This window comes from Hermetia illucens, chromosome 6 (assembly GCF_905115235.1).
Source record: "Hermetia illucens chromosome 6, iHerIll2.2.curated.20191125, whole genome shotgun sequence".
Lineage (NCBI taxonomy): Eukaryota > Metazoa > Arthropoda > Insecta > Diptera > Stratiomyidae > Hermetia > Hermetia illucens.
The window spans coordinates 91,986,505-92,004,866 of NC_051854.1; the positions used below are offsets into that span (position 1 = coordinate 91,986,505).

At 45.1% G+C, this 18,362-nt stretch overlaps 1 protein-coding gene across 1 annotated transcript; it reads left to right on the forward strand.

The window, feature by feature from the left end:
* The first annotated feature begins 5,999 nt into the window (after nucleotides 1–5,999).
* Nucleotides 6,000–16,647, forward strand: LOC119659691 (myogenesis-regulating glycosidase-like). Its single transcript, XM_038067944.1, has 4 exons — nucleotides 6,000–6,229; nucleotides 14,641–15,707; nucleotides 15,781–16,303; nucleotides 16,382–16,647. The coding sequence occupies exons 1-4, from the start codon at nucleotides 6,070–6,072 to the stop codon at nucleotides 16,570–16,572; spliced, it is 1,941 nt and encodes a 646-aa protein (XP_037923872.1). The 5' UTR covers nucleotides 6,000–6,069; the 3' UTR covers nucleotides 16,573–16,647.
* Nucleotides 16,648–18,362: the final 1,715 nt, after the last annotated feature.

The following is an 18,362-nucleotide window of genomic DNA, read 5'->3' on the forward strand; positions in this document are numbered from 1 at the left end:
TTTTCGCACGGTGAACTAACAAACAACGACACTGCTGATCTTGTGACATTGTTTTTTTGTTTATGCAGAGAGGGCACCACAGACAGATTACACGAAGTGGAATTCTTTTTAAGATTCTATGTAAAACAAAACCTTATTAAAATCGGTTTACTGTGTCTGTCTGTCTGTCTTCGTTTTTTTTAAGGAGGTGAAAATCTTCAAAAGACTCTGACCTGGGCACGCCAGAGTGTGGGAGATATACCCACTAAAACCACTCCCGACTCCCCCCACATATTTACACATCAATAGGTATGCCCCCATCCGCCACCTGGAGTCGCGCCTGATGGGAGATCTAGCAACTCCTCCCAGGTCTGTTTGTCTGTCTGTCGACTGTCTGTTTGTCTGTCTTTATGTCGTCCGTCACACGCATTTTGCTCGGAGACGGTTATAGCGATTGACACCACATTTGATAGAAAGGTGGGAACTGTGATCGCTCACGCATACAGTGAGTTACATCCTTTTACGTCGAATTTAAGGGGGAGGGGTCCCCATTCATGCAAAAGGGGGGGGCGCACATTTTTTTTTCATATAGTCATGTGGGGTATCAAATGAAATCAAATACTTTCCGAAGCCGGTCTTACCTTTAACATTTGTTAGAAAGGTGGGGAGTGCGGGGGGTTGAAAGTGGTCATTTTTTTAAGGGAGCCATTCTAAGAAAGCCTGCCTAAGATAGAGCGATGACGTAGGTCAGGACGCCAGACAGTTTTTAGGGATATCGAATTCGTGGACCTTGGCGCAAAACCGGGATGTCTGGAGTTCCTTATTAAGGCAGGCCTGGACCGGAAACCGGTTGATGCGTTGTTGATGATGATTCTAAGAAACCACCCTACCGAAAAATCTGAAAAAATCAGGCGGCTGGCACTATATGGTGTCTGGGTTCCGAAATACCTTCCAAATCGATATCTGTTCAAATAAAGTTAATAATAGTATATTACTATAATTTTTAGTAATTGGTTGCGAAACCCTCCTTAAGTTCATGCACTGATGTAGGCTATAATACAGAGCATGGTCTTGCCAAGTTTGATGGAAATCGCACAATTACTAACAAAGTTATAATAGGTCAAAGTTGTTGCTTCTTTGCAAATTCAAGACTATAAATGTGAATCTCACCTGCAAGTGGATACTCTCACATAATATATGCATATATAAATTATAATATTGGCAGGGCAGAGGCGATCTCATCAGACGCTGCCTCAGCGCCTCTACCCTGTGGAGCAGCGTTACCGAAAGCGGCAACAGGTGGCATTTGGCTCGTTTATATTGAATTCAAAACCTGCCAAGGGTATGAATTATAACGACCGAAATCGCCTTGTTAGAACCTAAACTGATTTAAGCTAATAAAAATGAAAATTTTTGTTTGGGATGAGTTGTCCTGAGCCCCGCATAGCCAATATTATAATTTTTAAAAGTACTGGGCGCTTGCCTACGAAATAGTAGTCCGCGCACTGAATAGCAGAGTAAGCTGCTTCTCAAATATGTGCAGCCCGCCAAGTAGATGGTGAGCTCAGGACAACTCATCCCAAAAAACGATTTTAATTTTTATATGTATATATTCCGAACTAAGAAATACATAAAACCTTTCGTACCTGAAGCGTCCAGTTTCCGATTTCCCGACTTGTTTTTTTTCTTGGGAGTAGGGTAGGCGACACAACAGTACGCTGCCGGATTACCATCTAAACACCTCCTTGTCATCAGAGTACTAGCCTGGAACCGTTTGACACATTACTTCGGGCTAGCCCTCCCGGTCTCCCGGCTTTGGGAGCCTTCAAGTCAGGGAATTCATTTCACAAACGGAAGGGAGTTGTTAGTTCAAGGAAACCCTTACCATCCGATCCTGTCCCCGGTCGAGATCAATCTTCACCGCAATAAGAAGAGCTCGAACATAATGCGCAACACGATTCCAGCTGCCAGCGCTCTTCAGCATAGCTATGACAATGTTATCTGGAGAGAGCTTCCCTGTGTCTGCATAAGTCGTTCCACCTCTCGCAAGAGAAAAAGATGTGTTCAGCGTCGTCCGCCACCTCATTGAAGAAGACACAATCAGGAGATCGCGTCTTCCCAGTCCTGTGCAGGTAAGACTGAAAACCTCCATGCGCGCTTAAAAGTTGGGTAAGGAAGTAATCAATCTCAACCAGCCAACGTTCGTTCGGTTCAGTCGATGACTCGCGCAGTCTATCTGCCACTTGGCTCTTTTTGCCAAAAGACTTGCCACTCGATAAGGGTGCGTTGACGTTCTTCACGGGCAACCACCTCTTTTAAGTTCTCGCCCTTACGGCGGTAGATAGCTTTGCGCTCCTTGGCAAGGACGGCAAGGGAGATCACTTCCATGATCACATCACGGCCGGTTTTGAGACAGTGACATAAGCGGACGCCACTCGCAAAGCTCCCGTCTTTACAATTGAGCAAGGCGCTTACGATGCACCTCCTTTTCAAGGGCATCAGTCCATACTCCGGCGTCATAGAGCAGAACCGACTGGGTTGCTCCCATAAGGAGACGTATCCTATTAGATATAGGGCTCCTAACATTCGCCATTAGCCGACTCAAGGCTGCGACTCCAGCTGCAGTCCTGTCCGCTGCTGCTTTGATTTGCTCGAAGAAGCTCATCTTCGAGTCGAGCATTATACCAAGATATTTACCCGCTGGTTTTGACTCTATAGTCAACTCGCCGATCGATATGGGACGCAGAGTCGGGATTCTCTTTCTGATCAAGATGACTACTTCAATTTTTTCCAGCGCAAGACTGAATCCGTGAGCACTCATCCATCCGCTTACCTGTCGCATCAATATACCAAATCTGCTTTGAGTCTGTTCAGCAGTGTGTCCGACAACAAGTGCTGCAACGTCGTTTGCATAACCGACCAGGCTTGACTCTTCGGGCCTATTGAGTCTCCGCAGACTATCATAAGAGCCGTTCCATAGGTCCGGCCTTAAGATGCATTCCTGTGCTATTCCCGACGTGATTTCCATCTTCCTCTGGCCCTCTACCATCTCATAGAGGAGGGAGCGGTCTTTTAGATAATCCCTCAATATCCGCAAGAGATAGCTTGCCACGTGGAATAAGTTTTCCAATGTGCCTAGCATATCTGTCCATCTTACGGAATTGAAGGCATTTCTAACATCAAACGTTATGAGGAGCACTATCTCTCGAGATCGGCGCCTGTGTGCCTCGGCACGATGAACCGCATCTGCGACCTCCATTACAGCATCCACTGTAGATTTCTCTGTTCTGAACCCGAACTGCCTGGCAATCCACGATGCTTTCCGCGTTATTGACATCAACCCGTACAGAATGTCTGGGGAACAACGCCTAATGCGGTCCATCTGTTCGGTACTCAGTATGCAGGGCCTTCGCAGAGTCCCGATAACAAGCTTATAGCCAAGTCCCCACGGGTCCTCATTCACCTAGTTGATAAGGTTCTGCCAGCCGCGAGCTTTGCTTTTATTTATAGCGCTGCGCAGTCTCCTTTTTGCTGATCTATACTGTGCCTTTATGGTGGATGCCTCCTCGTTGGCGTGCAAACGTTGTGCCAAACGGTGGAGCTTATGGCGCTCCCTCCGTAGGTCGGCAATTTCTGCCGTCCACCAGTACATAAAAGGCTAGTCGCGGCTGGGGCCACTCCGAGAAATAGAAGTCTCACACGCCGCCCTTATCAGGTTCATCGCTGAATTTACGACGGTGTCAGCTACGACTCTACCACCCCACGGAGCGTCTTTCAGCGCGGCTCTGCCTGCTCCAAGAGCTTCGGCAAACTTCCTGTTGTTCACCCTCGCGACATTCCACAGGCAGAGGAGCGTCGGGTTGGTGCTCGCCGGTAAGTAGCGTCAACCACTTCGAACGCGATGTACTGGTAATCAGTTGCCGAGAAGTCGTCTAGGACTCGCCACCCGTCCACCGATGATGCCAGCGATTCCGATGCAAAAGTGATGTCAGGAATGCTTCCTTCATAGCCTGGGTAACTAAACGTTGGCGTGGATCCGTTGTTGAAAACTACGAGCCCGGTTCTCGCCACCATTTCCAGAATCAGTTTTCCTCTATCGTTTGACTGAGGCATGCCCCATTAAAGATCCCTGGCATTAAAATCACCACCTACCAGGATTCGTCCCTCCGTGCTTGAAACAGCGTTCTCCAGAGCATCAAGCTGGCGCCGAAAGTCCGGCATCGCCTCGTTCGGCATCAGGTAAACGCTGAAAAACGTTATCCCTAAACACCGGATTCAGACAAACCTGTTCCCCCGGCCTTCCGCAAGAACACGAAGTCGAACGTCGTCCCGAAACCCAGATGGCAGCGGCGCCCGATAAGTCGAGATGCCATGAAGACGGGTCCTTATTTCGGTATTGCTTGCTAATTAGCACTAGATCAGCATTTACTTCCGCAGCGAACTGTGCTAGCAACTCCGGTGAATGTTAATTCGTAAAATGCGGGTCTCTGGCGGCGTAGTCAGTTGTTTCCTTTTTTCCTTCTTCGCCTTTTTTTGGGCCCTGGAAATTACTTTGAGAAAGTCTCCTTGAGGCACGTTGTCCTTTTTCCGCTTTGCAGTGGGTTATCTGCGATCCGCGGAGGGTGCGGCTGTTTCTGCTCTCCAATCTTCTTTCGTTGCTTTTCACGTTCGCCTATAAAGCCTGTTTTTGACGCCTTTAATGGCGTTCCCATTCAGGAACGTTACCGATTGCATACGCTTCACCAGTGCTACGCATTTCCAGATGAGCCTTTCCTCTTCGGCTCTAGCTAGGACGGTCGATTGTACTTGCACTCGGTTTGTATCCGAATCCATCTGCTCAGGACTAGCGATTTTGACCGGGGTCACATCGGGTATTTCAGCTCTCGCTACCTCTTTCGTTGATCGCTGTAATGAACTACGTATTTTTGTGCCGCGCTCAAACACACTCAGGTCTTCCTTCTTCCTTGTTATTTCGTCGATTTTTATTGTTGGTTTATGTGTATTCTCCATGGAAAATTCACCAGGGCATCGTGTGCAAGGGAGCGGGCCGTAATAGGCAGGAATGGGTGCACCCTCGGGGACACAGTACCTATCCCAGTTCCCTGAGGACTGACCTACGCTTAGTTGATCCCGGAATTCACGGACGAATCAGCGCTGGATTGGAGCATCGCGGTCTACTAACACCGGTTCAATGCACACAACCCGACCAGGGTCCCAAAGGGGCTGGCTCCTGATACACGTCACAACGGCAGAGCTAGGCTTACATCACACCATCGGCGACGTCGACAGAGAACTGTCGCTTCGGGGAGCGGCGGAACTTAAGGTAATTGCACACTATAGAATGCATTATTAGATCAAATTAATCCCGAAAAGGGCGAATAAAATCCATCTCCCGTGAATGCGACCTCATTCAGCTACATTGAGACTACATTTTTTCTCTGTTTTAGGGCAACCGTTACTGATAGGTAAATATGTAGAAGAAAACCATTTCAATATCCTTTAGTTCCTCAGCAAAGTTATCGTCTCACATTGAAAGGTTATCGACAGAGGTGACCTACAGGGGACATTTTAACTGCTTCCACAGGTAATCGGGGGTTTAATATCAGTAGGTGGTTATCTCGCGGTAAATGAGCGGAAAGACCAGCATTCATGTAATTTTGAACAATTCGGTTTCTATCTTCTTTATTGTGTGTGAAGTTTTAACTTATTATAATCGCCACTTGGTAGATCCTGATAAGCATGGTTCGTTGTCGACACCCAAGAACACCACACTTGAAAAAAAATCCATGAACATTTGAGCGAAGAGTACGAGTAATCGCTATTAGTAGGAAATTTTATATCGCCTTCAAGTGTATTGAGCATGTTATACTCTAATCCCCAAATCAATTGTCAATTCCGTTGTATTTCCACCGATATTCGACAGTGAATAAACATACTTAGTGAGATTATGATTTGCATTCATTGTTATCACATAATTAAGTCTATCAATCATTTCAAGCGGTATAAAAACGCTGGATTACCCTGAAGATTCCGCAAGTTCAGTTCGATATCTTTCATTGTGCGGTTGAGAATGAGAGTCACTTGGCTGCAATGATTGGCCAAATTATATTTAATTTATTTTTGGTGGCAGTTGCTTCTATTGCACTAAGTGAAGCTGATACGGTATCGTCGTCATTTCAATTTCCAAATAGTGGATTAACTTTGAACTTTTTCGACAAAACTGATGGAGTGGAATATAACATAGTTCGAGGTAAGTTGGAGTGATGTAATGAATTGTTTAAACCCAACTTTGCTTTTTTTCTAACAACCTACCACTACCTACCCAGAACGTGTATAGAGGTTTCATCACACTCCGCAGCTTCCCTAGGTGATAGTTTAGCCGACAGTGACCAGTGAGAATTCCCACTATGGTTCGGAGGTTTTTTTTGGTGAGGTTTAAGCAATCCTTTATGTGCTTGGGTTCGTATGCCCCAACAAGCACCCTGGACTGCTCCATTCCTGGTAGACCCCCTACGAACCCAAGCGAATAAAGGTCCGGTATAGTTCCCTCAACCGAACCGGAGAGCTCTGGCCCGTGCAAAGGCGTCGCAGCTCCCTTCTTGGCTAGTTCGTCCGCTGCCTCATTTCCTTCCAGCCCAACATGGCCTGGAATCCAGAGTATCCAGACCTTGTTGGACGAGCCGAGTGTATTCAGTCTCGCAAGGCATTCCCATAACAGTTTAGAATTCACCTGGTTGCACCTAAGTGCCTTGATCGCTGCTTGGTCGTCGGCGAGAATAGTAATGTTTTGCCCCCTGTAATTCCTTTGGAGATTAAAGGAGGCACATCTGTCTATGGCGTGTATTTCCTCCTGGAATATGCTAGCTCCAAGTACATTTTCCTTGGATCAATGACACCGGCAACCACTCCCTCTGCTGTGAGGGATCCGTCAGTGTACCGAGTAATCAGTTTCTGGTTTAAGCCGCATGTCACAGCCACGCTCTCCCAGTTTGCCTTCTTATTTCTATTTCAAACTTCTTGGTATCAATAATTCGAGATACCGCCTAGAAAGAATATCAATCTTCCTTCGATTTAGGCAGCTCCCCGCCTCACTGATACTCCCGACTATCCTGAATATTGCTCTTCTTGCCTATATCTGTATGTGCAGATGGAGAGGGGTTAATCCCAGAAGGACTTCCAAGAATGCCGTTGGGCATGTCCTCATTTCCCCACTGATACACACGCAAACCAGTCTTTGGCTTGTGTGCTAAGTTCAGTTTTTTCTGCCCAGATTACCGCTCCATAGGTAATCATTGGTCTTACTATTGCAGTATATATCCAAAGTAGTATCTTCGGGCTGCAACTCAATTTTTTTTCCTGCTATGGACCTACAAGTCATCAGAGCCCCCGTGGCTTTCCGACAAGTGTTTCCGACATGTGTCTTCCAGAGTGATTTTTGGTCTAGCGTTGTTCCTAAATATTTTATCTCTGTTTCTCATGGCTCAGGTGTTCAAACTTACGTCTCCTGCTGAATGGTACTATGGTTGTTTTGGGTGGATTGATCCGCAGTCCCACCTAGTAGGCACTAGTAACCCTTAGTCCAGTTTGGATTCTATCACATCGGGTATCTTTATATATACCCCTACTGAAACAGAACAATATCATCCGCATAACCCTGGACTTGTATTCCAGTATTTGTTAGCACGTCCAGGAGTTTGTCCCCTACCAAACTCCACATAAGCGGCGATAGTACCCTGCCCTGTGGACAATCTTGAGTAGTGTTCATGACAATAGAATTTGGACCTGTCGATACTTCTGCTTTCTAGCATTTTGCCCATCCAAAATGACAGGGTATTTCCCACTCCCTTGCGGCTCCGGGCATCTTGTATCTCTGTGTGCAATGTGTTGCAGTACTATTTTTTTTGTTTCTATAGCATTCCGTAGTACATCCGTCAGCTGATACAGAGCAGTTTCAGTTTACCATGGTGCCCGGTAAGCGTGTTGACACTGATATAGGGGATCACGCTTTGGAACGTTAGTTCTAATATAATTGTTTATGACCTTCTCCACCGTTTTGAGTACGAGAAATTGGTCTGAAAGATTTAGGGCGAAAAAGATCCTTTTTACCCACTTTCGAAATAACGACCACGTTTCCCGTCTCCAAGCCCTTGGTATATATCCCAAGGCTATGCTGCCCCTTAACGGTCTCAGAAGAGACTCTAAGATGATTGCGAAGCTTCTCTGGATTAGTGCTGGGAAAGTGCCATCTACTCCTGGTGATTTCATTGGTTTAAAAGTTCCCACTGCCCACCTTAGCCTAGCTTCTGAGCATACCTCTTTTGATAGTTCTCCTTGCTTCCCCTTTTATTCGTTGTTGGGGCGCCAGGCAGAATGTTGTCGTCTGCCGTCGTGGGGTAGGACTTCGGGAAATGAGTTCTAAGAAGCAGGTGTACCCTGTCGTCCTCATTATCGGTAAATGTTCCATCTTCCTTCTTCAAATAGGCAGTGGAGATCGCCATGTCTTTGGCTACCTGTTCGACCTCTTCACAGAATTCCCTGAAGCTGTTCCGTTTTGCTTCCCTGACCGCGTTGCTATACGCAGTCAGTGAATTTTTGTACCTTTGCCAGTGTCCGGTTTGTTTTGCCCGGTTGAAGAGCTTTCGTACCTCTGTTCTTATCCTGGCCAGGTTTCTGTTCCACTATATTGACTTAACTATCTTAGCTGGACAGCAGGCCTCATATGCGTCAATAACTACTGTGTTGAGGTTTTCCACCACTGTTTCTAGTTCCAGTTGATGTCATCGCCCCCTGCAAGGTGGGCCTTATTGTTGCTCAAGTGCGTTGCATATGATTCCCAATCCATTTTCCTGGGATTCCTTATTATTCTTTTTCTTTCGGAGTTACCCTCAATATCGAATCTGATTATTCTGTGACCAGACATAGGGGGTTCATCCGACACCCTCCAACTCCTGACCAGCCCCGTCGTTAGAGTATTTCCTAGAGTTATGCCTAGTACCTCTTGTCTGGTGCTGGTAACAAATGTTGGAGTGTTTCCTATGTTGTATATTTCCAACTTATTGCTAAGAATAAATTCAAGAAGATACTCACCTCTTCGATTGGTGGCGAAAATCAAGATTCGCAGTTTCATGAGATATCGCACTCTTCGTATTTGCATTAATTAGGAGAATAAAAAAGACGTCTAATAAATTTGTATATCTACCATTAAAAAATTCCGATCATCTCAAGAAGAAGTATCAGACAAATAAGCAAAGAAAGATTGCGTTCCTGGAAGCTCTCAACAACATTTGGTCAAAGTCGTTCTCATATTCAAGAAGAATAAAGATTTTAGTGATCTAAGGAACTTGACACGCACTTTATTGAAAACTTTTTTTGCTAAAGTGGTAAACTTCCTAGTGAAGGCCAGACTCGATTACTTTATCAAGACTTTTCTTCTTTTTTCTCCAGCCTTTGTCCCGTTCACAAGCGGATTGATCTGGATGCAATCTCGCGGCTTTTAAATCCTCATCCAGCGTATCAAGCTGGCATTATTTCGGTCGGCCTTTTAGTCCTTTAACATCAATTTCGACGTTCAGACCAATCTTGGTAAGTGAATTCCCGTTAGCGCGAAATACGTGACCATACCATCGAAGACGCCTCTTTCGCAGGTTTTTCCACGATCGGTGCAAGCCCATATCGATCGGGGACATCCTTATTTCTGATGTGATCAAAATGAGTCACGCCACTAGTCCAAAGCAACATCTTTGTTTCAATTACCACAAGACGCTGTTCATTGTCTTTTATAGGCGGCCAACACTCATAACTATAGAGAGCGATAGGACGGTTGTCAAGAATGCGTTCAAAAATCTTCATGGTATATGAAAGTAACCGAATCGGACGGCAATTTCAGCATTCTGCTGGACAACCTTTCTTTTTCCATATTGGAACTGTGGTACTTTCTTGCCAGTCAGATGGTCTTCTACCTTCCTGAATAACCCTGTTAAAAAATTCACTGAGCCATAGTGTTGGGTCCCAGTTCTTCGCTTTCCAGAGTTCAGGTGCGATGTTGTCAGGTCCTGTGGCTTTCCCTGTTTTCATTCGTTTTATTGCCTTCTCGACTTCAATTGTGCTACAGGTGGAACTGCTTCATATGTCGGCAATGATTGTGGAGGAAAAGCAAATTCTTCAGTTGAAATCTGCTCGAAGTATTCTAGCCATCTATCCGTCGCGACTCGACCGCCGGGAAGCAAAGTGCCGTTCTTGTCATTAACGCAACAGAAGTGTTCGATATCCTGTGTGCGTTCGTTTCGGCTTTTGGCAAGTCGATACAGATCTCTCTCGCCATCCCGAGTATTCAGTTTATCGTAAAGGTTTTTGTAATGATCCGCTCGGGGGACAGCGATCGTTTTTCTTTGCTTCCCGGTTGTCATTCTTATAAACCATTACGAATGTGGAAGACTCGTGGAACCAAATGAAAGACTTCATCCACTAAGCGGCTTCTGCAGCCCTCGGGGAAACCAAGAAAGATAAGCGGTACATCAACCGAGATACTTAGCTTTGGAATGACGATGTTGAAATGAAGGTCCGTGAAAAGAAATGCCTCTACCACAAGTTTCTCGACGATAAAACGCTGGTTAATTGCCGTCGTCTTCAGTTGGCGGGACCTCCAACTCGTCGATATTTAGCGTGCTGAAACGTATTTGTTTTGCTTTTGCTCGGACTAACTTACGTCTTGACACGCCCATGTGTCAAGGATCCTTGCCCATTTCTCGACAGGACCGGGGCCCGTCCTGCGGCGTCGACTAAGGTGGACCGAGGCTTGTGACGACATTGTATGCATTTTCTTGTTCGGCCTGTTGCGGTACCTGTCACCAAGAGAGATCAGGTAGGATTTAGCATATTGGAATAGCTCCAACTATACTCTATTTATCTTTTTCCCTGATCTCAGGATTTTATTTTTGTTTTACTGATGATAGTACAAAGTACGTTGCCTCAAATCTTCCTCCTTTACCTGGGCTTGGGGCCAGCATACTATATTAAGAGCATGGAGGAGGTCTTCATCAAGACTTTTCAATGTCTACTAAATAAACGCTATGCATATTGAAAAGGCTAATCTACCACTGCATGCCTAAATGGACTGTTACTTCGCATAACAGTAGTGAAAAGTAATAAAAGGTGCTGGTTGTCTGTCTCCTTTGACATAAAAAATGTATGTGAGTGGGTTGATTTGGAAGTGCTTGAAGGTCTACTTTGGACCACAATGAGACTTCAGATATTGCCATTTACGTTCATGAAGTCCAACAAACTGATGATTGATGACGATTCTGTCTCAATTAAAAACAGCATTCCCCAAGGGTGTGTTCTACGCCCTATCCTCTTCAATCTATGGACACGGATGATTTTCTCATAATTGCAACGGATAATTCAAGGGCAAAAACTACTCAGGCAGCATAGTCGCCAATTTTCAGAGGTATGCAACAGACTTAAACTTACCTTGAATCTGGAGAAATCAAACGCCATAGCGATCATGAAAAGTCGTAGGAATGAATTTAAACTCTAAATTAGACCGCGAAAAATCAATCATGTATCCTGCCAGAACACTAATAGCCTTTCTTACCATTAGAGGCCATGTGGACAATGTCATCGGCCAGGTCAAAAGTGCTCCAAAGATTTTCAACTTCACTAGACACAGTTGGGGACTCCACACAAAAGGAAGCCTAAGGATTTACTGATGAGCGATCAGACCGATCATAGAATATGCTGCCAATTCCTTTTTAAATGTTGTCAAATAAGGCACAAGAAGTTTAATTCTCTGACTGCCGCAGAATTCAGGAAAGGTACTGGTCTCACCAAATCTACCCCGCTTCATGTTGTTTGTGCACTGTCAAACGCGCCGCCTCCAGAGAATAGAAAAACACTACTGCCCCCTTAAAAATTTTAAAGATCAAGACATTAAATTCAAAATTGTTCAAAATCATTCAAGATAGCCCGCTTGCCAAAAATGCAGTTTCATCTCAAAGATAGGATTTCCGCCTCAAGTACAAAACCGACAATACATCGGTGTTTTCAACAAAATGTGTCTATTTAGCGACCACGGTAAGAGGGACCAACTGCTTCATTGTCTACGTTCTATGGTTTCCTGGACTCCACAAAAGGAAAGTAGATCCCTGGGAGCACGGTAAGCTATTAGTCAAGGAATAGAAATTAGCCCATCCCCACCCACTATGGATGCATATATGGAACTTCGGTTTCAAATGGGTGCAACAAAAATAGAATACGGAATACAAGAAAACTTAACTGGGCAAAGGGATGTTTTCCGCTGCATGTTTATACACCTTGGTGGTGAAAGTGTGTTATAGGTGGATTGGTACTCACGATGGAGCATAAAACCTAGGAAACGCCTGCTAAACCAACACCAACAGCTCTACTACCAAACCCTATCTCCACCTCCACGTGGTGACCGCTGAGAGCTCTTTCTTAACGAAAAACTGTAGACGGAGAAGGATGAAGACGAGTCTCCCGCGCCTAAAAACGGGAAAAATTGTACCAACTGGTCTTCCAAATTGGGCGTTGGGTAGGGCTGACAACCTTACACGGAAAACCGAAGCTACGAAGCTACAACAGGAGCTTTGGACTGGACTGATAACACAATGACGAACCCGACAACGAAAACGGAATAATGATTTGCGCATTTTCTCATGTAACGTGTGCTCCCTGTACAGAGGTGGGGCTGCCAAGCAGCTAACCGATACCCTGCCCCAATATAGGGCTGATGTAACAGCGTTGCGGGAAATGCGTTGGACAGGGGACAGGTTTCCTGGAGAAGAGTCACTACACTATATATTATAGCGGCTATTCAGTAAACTATGTGCTCGGAGTAGGTTTCTTAGTCAACCAAAAAACGAAACCTGCTGTTATCGGCTTTAGAAATATAAGCGAACAGCTATGCACTCTGCGTTTGCGAGGCAAATTTAGAAATATAAGCCTCATTAACGTTTACATCCCTACAGAGGAGACTGCAGAGTCGGAAAAGGATATCTTCTACGAACCCTCGAAGCCTGTCCCAGATATGATATCAAAATCATGCTTGGGGATTTTAACAGCCAAGTAGGGTAGGACCCCGTATTCAGACGATAAGTTGGCTCCCGTAAGCTATGTATCAAAATACAAATGATTGATTATGAGCGGTTATTCAGTTAGTAGTGTCACACGAAATGTTTGTTGGAAGTACCTGGTTTGCACCAGAAACGGCCCACAAACAAACGTGGGCCTCTTCAGACGGGACCACTTTCAACCAAATTGACCACGTGTTGATAGCACGTTGCCACCTCTCAGCCTTAATGAATGTCAGAAGATATAGGGGGGCCAATATAAACTCGGATCACCAACTCGTTGGCATGGTGCTCCGAGCTCGAATAATAACATCACCCACAATCCCCTCTGACAATCAGGTGAGAGTTAACACTGAAGCTATCCACAATACAGCTCTCCGCAACACTTACAAGGGCTAAGTGAATGCCGCAATAACCGCAGTCAACAGAGATCCTGGATCCTGAATATAAGCTAGCAACGGAATGTGTGTCCGGATGGCTCAAGTGGTTAGAGCACTGGGCTGTCGTAGTGGAAGATCGCGGTTCAAATCTCACTGGTGGCGGTGGGATTTGTTATCGTAACTAGATGTCGGATAACAGTCGACTCAGCTGTGAATGAGTACCTGAGTCAAATCAGGGTAATAATCTTGGGCGAGCGTAATGCTGACCACATTGCCTCCTACAGTGTACTGTAGTGTACCGTTACGATCTTGAATGAAGTGCTCTAACACACTTCAAGGCCCAGATCCAATATGGATTTTTGCGCCAACTATTATTATTATTAACGGAACGGAAGAATGCGGCATACCGAGTAATGTTGCATTCTCAAAGGAAGCGGGCACGTGCAGAGCCTTACCACGAACTCTGGTGAGCGGAGAAGCGACTTCACAGATGGAAAAAGGAAGCCTGGAAGAACCAACAGATCGATCTACGAATTTGAAAAGTACAGGGAGCAAACTTACCTGGCACGCAAGTTTTACCAACAAGTCCATAGGATAAAGCCTTACATACCTCGATGCTCATCCTGGCGAGACAAAGAGGGAAATCTGACTTCCAGCAGAATAGGCATATTGGAGCGATGGGTTGAGTACTTCGATGGACTACTGGACAACCAGAACATCGGCGAGTTGGAGGTCCTGCCAACTGAAGACTACGGACAAATACTACCACCACCAAGTATCGGAGAAATAGTTGCCAGGAGTCGATGGAAACCATGGCCGCCAGGTTGTGGATAAAATTCGGCCCAATAGGTTACGGTTCGCGGGTCACTTAATTCGTATGGATGAGGCTGATCCAACCCGGAATGTCTATAAGGGCAATACCTATGGTGAAATAAGAAGCCAGGCAAACCCTGCCTGAGATGGAGCTTTGGCGCAAAACCGGGATGTCTCGAGTTATCGGATATCGGTTGTTGCGCCGTTGATGATGATGATGATATATATTTAGCTGGAGTTATGGGTCCTTGTTCACAGATGTAAAATTGGTGCACATACAAAATACTGCCAAACTCATGTTTAAGTGCATTCAGAATTTTCCAAGAAATTTCCATCAATAAAATCATCCCTAATAATCTATTCCATTTTTTTCGTTCTAGATGACCAAATTCTACAATCTTTCAAATTGGATAGCCAATTCGCGCGGTCGGACTTTCGACGAATTACCGATGGGGTAATCCTTGTGGGAGCAGGTGGTAGACAACTTCAAATTCAGATTACCAAAGACACCCCCAACCTTTCAATATACAAAGTTTCGCGTAATGTTACAAAAGGAGATGCTCCACAAGATTGTGTAAATTTGGAAATTGGTCGAATCAGTTGGTATGGAGGATCAGAGCAGTTTTCGCAGTATTGGCCTGTAGAAAAGTCTGAGTTCGCTAACTATTCTTATGTCACAAAATCTGCTGACAATTGTGCTATTGCTGAACGCTACTGGTTGAATTCCCGAGGTGTATTTATTTATGTTGACGAAGACGTGCCTTTATTCCTGAATCAAAATAGTGAAGGTCATACTGATCAGTTGTGCTTCAATGCAAGAAAAGCATCACCTTACAATACAGATGATGAGTTCTTTAATTTTGAGTACCAGATTGGAATTGCCCAGAATGTTCGTGAAGCCCATATGGCAGCTGTAACCAACTTCCTCCATAAGCCTTCAGGCGTTCCCGATGAACGAATGATTCGTTACCCTATTTGGTCTACATGGGCTCGATACAAGAAGGACATAGATGAGAAAGTGGTTCAAGAATTCTCTGATGAAATCCTTCAATATCAATTCGAAAATAGTCAACTGGAAATCGATGATGATTGGGAAGAGTGTTACGGATCTTTGACATTCCGTAACTCGAAATTCTCCAATATAACTGCTACGACCGAAGAGTTGAAGGCAAAAGGATTCCGTGTGACATTGTGGATACATCCCTTCATTAATAAAGATTGCCAACCATGGTACGACGAAGCTAAACAAAATGGTTATTTGGTACTCGATCAATCTGGAAGTCCGGTCACACAATGGTGGGATAGTGAAACTGGTCAGGCTGGTGCTATTGATTTTACTAAACCGGAGGCAGCTGAGTGGTTCAGCAATCGATTGAGAAAATTACAAACCGATGCGGGTATAGATAGCTTCAAATTCGATGCAGGAGAGAGTAGTTGGATTCCGAAGGTGAGTAAGGATATTTAAGTTGACCTCCATCCCTTTGCTAGTGGCAGTCTCAAGTCTAAATTTTTGTCAACAGGATCCTGTTCTCCAAGGTGATACCGCTTTAAGTCCAGATTCATTTACAAGCGCCTATATTCGTACCGTTGCTAAATTCGGACCAATGATTGAGGTTCGATCTGCGGAAGCAACTCAGGATCTTCCAATTTTTGTACGAATGATCGACAAGGACTCAAACTGGGGATGGAATAATGGATTAAGAACTCTTGTAACCACTTTACTTCAAATGAATCTTGCCGGGTATCCTTACGTTTTGCCAGATATGATTGGTGGAAATGGATATGGCCAGCTCCCGGATAAAGAACTATTCATTCGATGGCTCCAAGCAAATGTGTTCATGCCCAGTCTGCAATTTTCTTATGTTCCATGGGATTTCGATCAGGAAACTGTGAACATAAGTTTGGCAATGACTCAGTTGCATGACAAATACACTGATTTGATCTTGAGACGTGCCAATATAGCTACAACACTAGGCGAACCTATAAATCCTCCATTATGGTGGGTTGATCCATACGATGTCGTTGCCCATCAGATTCATGATCGTAAGTACACATGACTTTAGATCCTTTGATGGTATCGAAATTCGAATGGTTTTCAGTTGAGTTACTTTTTTATGACAGAATTCATGCTTGGGAATGATGTGATTTCGGCTCCAATATTAGAGCAAGGACAAGAAGAACGTGATATATACCTGCCAGTCGGAAAATGGGAAGATGGTAATACAGGAATTGTTTACGAAGGCCCCAGATGGTTGATGAACTATAAGGCACCACTGAGCGTTCTGCCATATTTTATACATATTACACCATAATTAAATTAATGTAATTATTGTACTATAATGCATAATTTTGTAGTTTTCTTCTGTATTAAAATTTCTTGAAGTCAGCCTTAATCAACTATGAGGAAACGAAAATAGCTTACAGTAAAATAAAAGTGTTCCATTCATCACGGGCAACCATCTCTCCTAAATCTTTTCTCTTGAGGCTGTAGATGGCTTCACCTTCCTTAGCAAGGATGGCAGCGGTTATCATTCCCGCGATCCGAATCAAAACCGGTCCTGAGACGCCAGCAAAGCACCCCAAGTACTTGGATAAAGCGGTTACAATATATGCTCTTGCTGAAGGCGTCAGCCCATACCTTCGAACTGTAGCAGGGAATGGTCTCTTAGATAATGTCGCATTCGCAAGATATAGCTCGGCACGGGGAATGAGTTTTCTAATGTGTCTCTAGCATATCTGTCCATCTTATGGAATTGAAGGGATTTCTGACATCAAGCGTTATGAGGAGCACTATTCATTGTGATTGGCGACTGTGCGCCTCAGCTCGATGAACCGCATCTACCACCCTTAGCACCACAGCATCCACTATGGATTTCCTGAATCCTAACTGCCTTGGTTATAAGTCTTCGGCAGCATGGATCGCGTCAGCGAGTCTCCTCCTGTTGATCTTTTCAGGGACTTTCCCGACCGTGTCAAGCATACACAACGATTGGAATGTAGATAGCAGCTTAGTGTTTCCTTTTTTTACTAATCAACCAACAACAAGGAAAAATGTCCTCCTTCAGGTAAGCATTGAATCGGGGGAGCAGTAAGTTTGGCCGTTGGTGGAACGTACCTGGCGCCTTCATAGTGCCTCATAGTGAGAATTTCCCCGTTGAGTTATTTCATAGTGAAAATGGGACCTCTTCGCCGCATTCGGCATTGTTGCCTTCAATCTGTATGGGATGTCTGGGGAAAAGTATCCGCGCAATGTGATCCATCTAAATATTCAGGGTTTCTCCAGAGCTCCGATTTTCCGGGTAACAAGTTTGTAACCAGGTCTCCACGAATCCTCATTTACCTCGTTAACTGGGTGTTGCCAGTCGCAGCTTCGCTTTTATTTATCACACTGCGCTGTCCTTTTAACTGATCCGCACCATCCTTTAGCTGATATGGTTCCTTGCGGGCGTGAAAATGTTGCGCCAAAAGGCACAGTTTGTAATACTCCGTCGGTAAGTCGGCAGTTTCCGCCGTGCATCAGTACATAGTGCCAGTGGCGAAGTGGTAGCGTGGTGCCCCAGAAGCATCGTTCAGCTCGACTCTGTCTGTTCTAGGGGCTTCGATCAATCTCTCAAAGTTCGCCCTTGGGACATTTCACGCGCAGGTGAGTTGATGCTCCCCGACAAATAGCGTCAACCACTTCAAACGCAATGTGCTGGTGGTCATTTGCGGAGAAGTCCTCCAGAACTCGCCACTCGTCTACTGATGTTACCAGTGATGCAAAGGTTACGTCAGGGATGCTTCCTTTGTACCCTGGGTGCCGGAACGTTGGTATGCACCTGGTCTTTAAAACTATGAACTCTTTTCGTATCCCCATATTCCGTATCCGTCTCCCTTTGGAGTCCGGGTGACGTATGCCTCATTCATGTCTGCGGATTCGCTCCACAGTGTCCAAAACGGCTTCCTTCAGAACATCAAGCATGCATTGAAAGGCCGGCATTCTTATAAATCTTAAAATCTTATCCCTAAACACAGAATCCAGACAAACTCATTCTCTTGGCCTTCGGCAAGGACACGGAGTCAAATGCCGTCCCGAAACCAGTCAAGATGCCATGAGACCGGG

Excerpts from the sequence above, each read along its gene's own strand:
- LOC119659691 (XM_038067944.1), top strand. The coding sequence starts at position 6,070 with ATGATTGGCCAAATTATATTTAATTTATTTTTGGTGGCAGTTGCTTCT. Across the intron at positions 6,230-14,640 it reads GGAATATAACATAGTTCGAG|ATGACCAAATTCTACAATCT; the intron begins GTAAGTTGGAGT and ends TTTTCGTTCTAG. Across the intron at positions 15,708-15,780 it reads AGAGTAGTTGGATTCCGAAG|GATCCTGTTCTCCAAGGTGA; the intron begins GTGAGTAAGGAT and ends TTTTGTCAACAG.